This window comes from Drosophila montana, unplaced genomic scaffold (genome assembly GCF_035044405.1).
Source record: "Drosophila montana isolate Dmon_TW-CO22-7 unplaced genomic scaffold, ASM3504440v1 contig_3003_1, whole genome shotgun sequence".
Classification (NCBI taxonomy): Eukaryota; Metazoa; Arthropoda; class Insecta; order Diptera; family Drosophilidae; genus Drosophila; species Drosophila montana.
Genome location: NW_026997879.1, coordinates 12,661 through 21,063, shown reverse-complemented (window position 1 = coordinate 21,063; position 8,403 = coordinate 12,661). Strand labels below are relative to the sequence as shown.

Sequence of the window (8,403 nt, the reverse complement as noted above, 5' to 3'; positions counted from 1 at the left end):
TGTGCTAATTTGATGAAAGTATTTAGATTTTTTTAAATTTAATAGTATTTAAATTTTGACACATATTATATTTGCCATTATTATTTCTGTATAATAGTCCAGACTAAATACATAAAATATATCTTTAAATGTTAACCTATTCCCAAATAGTTTGTCTAGCGTAAATAATTTACGAATAAAAGTGTATCTGGTTGCAGCGCATGTTTTAAAGCACTAAATAATACCAAAAAAAATACACTTTCGCTTAGCGCCATCCGGACGTTACGTCGTGTCGTTACATTCAACAGTGTGACTCCGAAAAAGCATTAACGGCGTTTTTATCAACAAGGCGCTTTAGTTAGTCAATGGTATCGCGCGGAGAAACTACTTACATGCTGCACACACACTTGCCCGAGCGGACGGCCCAAAAGAAACATCGCCTTGATAGCTAAAGTACATACACATATAAAGTTATTGGTTTTTGTTTGTTAAACACTCTTCGCATCTTGGCAATGATGTTCGGAGTTCAGTAAAAGTGAAGTCTTATAATTCTGGCCGTTATTGAATATCTGTGTGCTGAGTGCAGTTAACGGTAACGGTAACGGTTACGTGAAAGTGGACTGTGCAAAAATGCTGCGTTTTTATTGTACCTGTATTAAATAATACATTTGCATTGGTGAAAGTATGTTAACTGCTTCTGAATCGAACGGCGGCCAATGAAACGTGCAACACAAACAAGACGAAGGCTGAAGGTTGACAGTGCAACAAATAATAAGAAATCAAAAGAAACTCAAACTACGACCCCGATTTTTGGAATATACACACACATTTTCACCGCATATTAGGTATAGGAGTTGTGTTCAATGTACAAATTTATTAAGTGTATTATGAGTAATTCATGTTGTGTTTGTTGTTGTTGTTGTTGTTTTTGCCGCTGTTGCAAGTGTTGTAAGCAAAGGCAAGTGACTCGCATGTTACGTTGCCAAAGAAATTGATAACCAGATTTTCAGCCTAACACACGTACACATACGAATCACATACACGTATGCATTTCTGAGTGTGTGTGTGTGTGTGTGTGTGTGTGTGTGTGTGTGTGTGTGTGTGTATATAGGTAGATTCATTTGTATTTGCACAACACGAGACAAACCGGCGCGAATACCAATTGATTGCGCAAAACTGACCCCAGACAACAACAGCCACAGCAACAACAACAACAACAGCAACAGCTTAACCCCAACAGGTGGCAATGCGTTGGGTCAGCGGCAAGGTCAAAGCAATGCAGCCGCTGCCAACTAGCTTGAATGTTCAAGAAAAACTCTGCCGGCAACAATTTGGAGAAGCAAAAACAAAAGACTTGCGACACGAACTTGTTGCGCAGTCACACTTGTTATTTATATCATGTACTTATACACGCACATATACCTATTTATGTATATATATATATATATATATATATATCTTGCATATATCACCAAGCCAATTGGAACACATACGAAAATTAATAAAAAAACCAAAAAAAAAAAAAAAAACAAAATGTCCCAAATTAAAAAGGCTATGCGAGTTACACATTTGATTTGAAAGTTTTTTGGGTTAAATTTTTTTTTGTTATTCGCTTAGTCCAAAAATATGCTAATTAGGCATTTGGTTATGGTTTGAAAAATGTGATTTTCTGCTTGGATTGCGGCTTTGCGCTTTTATTTGTCCCATCTGTAAATAATTTATGAGCAGTCATTTGGCACAAATGGCAAATGGCAAATAAGTTAAATAAAATAAAAACAATAAGGTTCAAAGAAACACAAATTGCATGTGACATTGACAAAGGAATACGATGAGCAACAAAGCTAGTTTTGTTTTTTATTTAAAAGCAATATTATTGTTCATTTTTTTAGTAGGCGTCTTGTCATTGTAATGCTGTTTGTTATAAATAGGCAAAATATGTTTTCAAAACGTGTTTCTTCTTCTTTCTTTCCATTTGTGTATTGTACTTGCGCAATATTTTTGCACATCTTGCGACAATACTTTGGCCTGTGCGAAAATCTCGACACTTTTTTGGACATGTTTCATTATTTAACTGCGCATATAAAACTGACAGGTTAATTAGTTGTATGTGTCTGTTGCAAAGTTAAAAAAAACATAAAATACTATAAAAAAAAATACAACAACTACGCGCTTGTGTGCTGAGATGTGCGTGTCTTCTGCCAAGCCAAAGTGTTTATACCCTTGTACACAAATTAAACTTCAATTTCAGAAATCCCCATGACTTATCAGATCCAAGCCTTATGCAATACAGTTTATGGTTTTCTTGTAGCGAGTGCGTTTATTATGTGTTTTGTTTTTAACAGCAATATGATATAGTTATCCGATTTAAGCGCTTGTAATGCATATTCGATGTGGCAACAAAATCGTGACAAATTTTAACTACTCCCAAGCAAGTGTATTAAAGCCACATTGTTTGACAGCCAAGCTTTTTGGCCATATTTGCAATTCATTCAGCCAGTAGCTAGGAAACTGGTTATATTCCAAAAACAAAAACAAAAACTAAAATTACATTTGTGCTAATCATGGACCTGTGGTCAGTTTTGTAATGCGAATATGTGATTTTTTTTTGCGACATCGTCTACGACTGACTTTGATTCGATTTGCAATTCGACTCGATATTCTCGACAACAAACTGCTTCTAGATCATACCTCGGGGCAATACTTTACCACCGATATATAAGAATCTACTTATATTCTTATATATAATTGTTTGCCCAAGATATAATGCTAAGATTTGAATAGGTTGTGTCTCCTTGTGGAATAGAATTATAGAATTTGTACTTATAAATATTGTATATCTTATAAATATTTATATAAAGTTATAAAGTATGCCTTTTTTTTTAATTTTATTTTTTCTTTCTATTTTAATCATTTCATTTAATATAAATAACATCCAACAATGAAGGTTAAGCCGGTTGTCTGTACAGCTTTTTCGGAAACCTCCAGGCGAACGTTTTATTCCTTTCTGCGAAGCCCTAACCGGTTGAGAATTGCAAGCATCAAGCAACGTATTTAGTATTTATTGGGGAAACACGTTATCTAGACTTTATGATCCCGCTCTATAGTTTGAAATAATCCATTACCACACTGTGCTGCGTTTACAAGGCCTGCAATTTTATTTTGATTTTCATTTTGGGCGCATTCAACCCAATGCACGTACATTGATGGTAATTATTACAGAGTCTTACTCTGAATGCTGAAACTGAAGCCGAAACTAAAACTGAAACTGAAACTGGTTATGGTGAATTCAAGCTCAACCGTGGCGCCAGTTACCCTTACTTGAGTTTTGTAGCTGAAATCGCTCGTGAGCTTTTCGAAAGCCAAGAAGCCGAAAATGCCTGAATTGAACAGTAGCCAAAATGTGCACAAGCACGCGAGGCATATTAGCTACTCGAGTTAAGTGGGTTTTGTATGATCATGTCTCCCGATAGCTCTGAGCATGCTCGACTAGCAAACACCTTATTTCCATGACCTAATTTTGGATGAATTAAAAGAGTTGTAAAGATGAGATCTTTCTAGCTGCTTTCATTTCCATTTCTATTTTATAGAATTATATGTAGAGTACATTCAAGTCGCTTAACTTTAACTCTATCAAATTCACACCGTGACCAATTAAAAGAAAATTCGCTGCCACTGAGATTGTGTAAATATAAAAAAAAAAAGATAGCAGGTAATCATTTTTCTTTAATAATGTTTCGAGCTTTGGAAAACGTTTGTAATCACTTTTAAATGATGTTATATAGTGTCGGCAATTTTGGACTTCCTATTGTCCAACCTAAAACGATCGCGTGCCCCCAGATAGCCTAGACAGCGTATTTTTATTGTAATATCAAAAATCATTTTGGAGATCTCTTTGAGTGCTTCTGAGGCTCATCTTTTACCTAAGATGATATATTCTATTTGATATGTTTGCACATGCAAGTTAATACCTTTTGTAACATCGACGATCTTTACTTCTTATGACAAGTAAATAATGATATGTATATACAAATAATATAAAAATATTTATTTGTGTTGTATAGGATACACAAATTTGTTTAGTTAGGATTGAGTCTAGATAATATGGCTTCGTTGTTCCTCCAAGTGTATTATTTATGTGCATACAACGAAATGCTTTTAAGACTATAATTTCTTTATACGTTCATTAGGGTCGCATTCTGAACGTTTTGTCAGGCTTAATTACGTTTTCATGCATCTCTCCCTTCACTTAACCTAGTTGACACTGAGGCAAATCAAACTAGGAACTCCAGGCCTGTTGTACACAGCTCCATATCATAATGATACCCTGTAAAGAAGCAAACTCTGTACTGATCACATGCTTGGGTATATATAGATTCTTCCCTTACTTTACACAAATGAATTAAATTCAAAACAAAACGCCTTATAATCTGCCTACAGGGTATCACGCAGTGCAGCACTCTCGACTAGCGTACTATTTTGATTAATGCTAGAGTGTTAGAATTAAGTTGTCGGCACTTAGTTTTAATGCCAGCATATTATCATAGAATATTGTTGATCCCTAACATTTGTCCAAGTCAAAGTTGTTGTACAAAATGTTTGACTTGGGCTTCCAGCTTGGTGGGCACGTGCGTAGACTTATTGCCAATACTGTGCTGTGGCCCCGCTTTACGATTACTCTAAAATTCCTTTTTCCATCAACAGAATAATTATAGGTACATATAATTTTGGGTGGTAGAATCACGGGCATTAACCGCTCCATTACATGTTTTAAATAGCTTGCTGTGACCGTTGGCCACGCTCATACATATATACATGTATGTGTGTGTGTGTGTGTGTGTGTGTAGATACATATATACCAATTATATCTATAAAATGTCGTGTCGCTGGGGGATTTTATTTTAAATACGACTCTGAAGTCGCAGCAACCGGTGGGTGATAATAAAATCTAGTAAAATTGTGCTTTAATTGTTTGCAAAAAAAAAATATAATAAATAAATAAAAGAAAATTATATTTAACATATGCCTCTTTTGCAGCAACATGTTTCGAATACGTAGCCTATTGATTGTGATATTCACCTGCCAGGCCCTGGGTGCGGACATTTTAATGGCCACCATGGGCGGCACAAAGTCGCACAAGATTCCGTTTTGGGAGCTAGCCAAAGGATTGATAAGCAGGTGTGTATTGTGAATGTGTTTGCACAATAGCTCGCTTCAGATTCCCTAATTGTTTGAGCAGCGAAAAGTTATTATCCTTTTAATTTTCCATTTGCTCGAAAGTTAATTTCAAACCCTAAAATATGATCAAGAAAATCAAAGTTCACATTGTGAGAGCGCAAAGACAAAGCAAAGCAAATCATTTTACACTATTTGCTTTGGTTTCTGAAATTTTAGCCTCTACATTGATGTGGAAAGACTTACGTATGGTAACCCACAGCAGTAAATATAAATGCTCATATGATTATATAAAAAAATTTATTGGCCCTGAAAACCATAAAATTTAAATTTAAACAACGTTTTCAAATAAAGCGCTTAAGTGATATGTTTTTTTGTTTCGGAAATAACTCTCAAAAAGTGATAACAAATATTTTAGAAAGTTTAGAATATCATTAACAGTATTTTACTCGGTTGTAATTGAAACGAGCACTTTGTCATTTACGTAATTCGCTTTTTTAATATATAAAACTAAAACAAATTAGATCTTCTCGGGCAATAATTTTTAGAAGATTGCTGATGTTAGGTTTTCGCTAATGAACATTTGATTTAAACAATACGTGCATAATGTATCCGTAAGAATGTTATACTTTCTCATGTCTTCCAACTTTTTTGCGAAGAATAAAATCAATATTTTATTTAAAATTAACTTAACAATAGTTCTTAAATTGATTTTCTTACGAATTATTTGACGACCTTATAGAGTATATATGTATATTCTTCCGTCTTATTGTTGCAGGCTTTCAATAATTTGATTGATAGCTTTTCAATATATCTCCCACTCATAAAAAATTTTAAATAAATAAAATACTCTTCAAACGTTATTGACTAATTTGTACCTTTGTATTTTTCAGAGGACATAACATCACTTTCCTAAGTGGATTTCCGGCAGATTTTCATATCGATGGCCTGCATGAGATAACACCAGCGAGTCTGGTTGAGTACATACAGAACTACACAAATTGGGATCTATTGGGTTCGAGAATGAATGGCGAAATGCCAATCAAGCCCTGGGATGGATTACGCTACGCATTTGAGGTAAGCATCCAGAGCTCTTCGAGCATCGAGAGTTTCTTTTTACCTATACTTGCACCTCTTTGGTTTTTTGTAGTCATGCGATGCTATGTTGGGTGATCCGGAAACCAAAGATCTAGCGAATCGCACCTTTGACCTGGCTATACTCGACGGCGCATTTCCCGAGTGCTTGCAGGGACTGACGCACCTCCATGAGATACCGTTTATGTACATAAACACCGTTGGATTCTACACTGGCAGCTTATCAATTGCCGGCAATCCGATAAGCTATGCGATAACTCCAAACTTTTACTCCCGCTTCACGGACAGCATGAGCCTCTACGAGCGAGCGCTGAATACAGGAATGCAAATCGGTCAGAATATTTTGCACAGTGTAAGTACACTCTTATATTGGACATAACTTTATTTGTCTGTCTTCCAATGCATCTGCCCACAGTATGTGATGCGTCGTACTCATCGTGTTCTGCGGGATCACCTGGGTGCGCATATACCCCATCCCTACGACATGTCTCGCAACGTGAGCTTCATACTGCAGAATGGACATGCTGTCGTCTCCTATCCCCGGGCGCTGAATCCAAATGTCGCGGAGGTAGCTTGCATCCACTGCAAGCCTGCACGACCGTTGCCCAAGGATTTGGACGATTTTATTTCGGGCTCGGGTGCGTCGGGTTTCATCTATGTGTCAATGGGCTCGTCTGTGAAGGCGGCCAATATGCCGGAGTCGCTGCGTCGTATGCTGGTCAAGACATTCGCACGCCTGCCCTACAATGTGCTGTGGAAGTACGAGGGCAACGCGGCGGATATGCACGATCTGACACCCAATGTGAAGCTGTCCCGCTGGCTGCCACAGCAGGACATTCTGGGCCATAGCCAGCTGCGCGCCTTCATCACTCACGGCGGTCTGCTGAGCATGTTCGAAACGGTTTACCACGGTGTGCCGGTGGTCACAATGCCCGTGTTCTGTGATCATGACGTTAACTCAGCCAAGGCGGAGGTCGATGGCTATGCTATCAAGCTGGACCTGGAAACGCTGTCCACCAACCAGCTGTACAAAGCCATCATGAAAGTCATCCATGATCCACGCTACAGAAATGCAGCCAGATATCGCCAGAATCTGTTGCTGGATCAGCGATCCACCGCCCTGGAGACAGCCATTTACTGGACCGAATACGTGCTGCGACACAATGGGGCCTACCATCTGCAGACCCCAGCGCGAAACATGGGGTAAATTATAGAATACGCCTAGGTATAAAAGACTCAATTCCCTTCTTCTATTTTAAGCTGGTGGCAATACTATCTGCTGGATGTGGTGGCCGTCTATTTGTTGACCATCTGCGCCTTGGTGCTTATTGCAAAGCGCCTTGATATTCGGTCTGAGAAGATGCGCAGCCAGCACTATCCCAACTTGCTTCCAGCAACCAAAAAGAAATCGAAAAAACTATAATTCCAGCACACGAAACTAATGTTTACCCACAATCAATTATGTCTTAGAATTACGGGTTGACAAATAATATTGTTTAAAAAAAAGGAACTTTCTACATAAGACAGACCTCAAAACGTATACTGCTAGGGTATATAAATAGCTTAAATCAATAACGGCATCTCTCCGAATCAATCTTAGAAAAATAGAAAAACCTCCGTTAGAAAATTGGCAAGTTAGCTTTTAATTCGATCTATTGTACAAAATTAAAGTTTCCGATACTTTCTCATTGGAAGACAATTATTGTTTGTCATCCGTTTAAGTTCTTTTCGCTCTATTGGAAAAAGTGCCTTGTACATATTGTTTATATTTATAATATTAAATTTAAGTAGTTGCTTAAACATACAAATTTCGAATATCCTAAAATTGTTGTGTAAAATTTATAAGCGCGGAAAATTTAAACCAAAGTCTACAAATCGTTTAACATAATCATTTCCTTTCAATTTTATTGTTAAAACACCGTGGAGAGTTGGAGTAAAATAAAGTTTAATCTATAATGTTGAAATGTGTGAAAGAAAGCGAAACAAAACAAACTTTTAGAAATATAAAGAGGAGGAAATTAATACAGCTTTAAGTATCAAATATAATGCTCGATTTAAGTTACACGCAGATCTATTTTACGCTAACTGGATCTATAGAGAAATATTGCTGGGTAACATCCGGTTCACATATTAATAAAAGCTGAAACAAGGTGCAGA

General features: G+C 36.9%; 1 protein-coding gene across 1 annotated transcript; it reads left to right on the top strand.

Moving 5' to 3' along the window:
* Positions 1-4,823: 4,823 nt before the first annotated feature.
* Positions 4,824-8,373, top strand: Ugt50B3 (UDP-glycosyltransferase family 50 member B3). The gene is made up of 6 exons (XM_064684938.1): positions 4,824-4,907; positions 5,014-5,154; positions 6,045-6,228; positions 6,302-6,598; positions 6,662-7,449; positions 7,507-8,373. Exons 2-6 carry the CDS (start codon positions 5,018-5,020, stop codon positions 7,667-7,669), a joined length of 1,569 nt encoding a protein of 522 aa, XP_064541008.1. The 5' UTR covers positions 4,824-4,907; positions 5,014-5,017; the 3' UTR covers positions 7,670-8,373.
* Positions 8,374-8,403: the final 30 nt, after the last annotated feature.

What these genes read in the sequence shown, in the direction of transcription:
- Ugt50B3 (XM_064684938.1), top strand. Translation starts at nt 5,018, where the DNA reads ATGTTTCGAATACGTAGCCTATTGATTGTGATATTCACCTGCCAGGCC. An exon ending in GCCAAAGGATTGATAAGCAG is followed by an intron (nt 5,155 to 6,044) that starts GTGTGTATTGTG and finishes TGTATTTTTCAG; the next exon opens with AGGACATAACATCACTTTCC. An exon ending in GTCAGAATATTTTGCACAGT is followed by an intron (nt 6,599 to 6,661) that starts GTAAGTACACTC and finishes ATCTGCCCACAG; the next exon opens with TATGTGATGCGTCGTACTCA.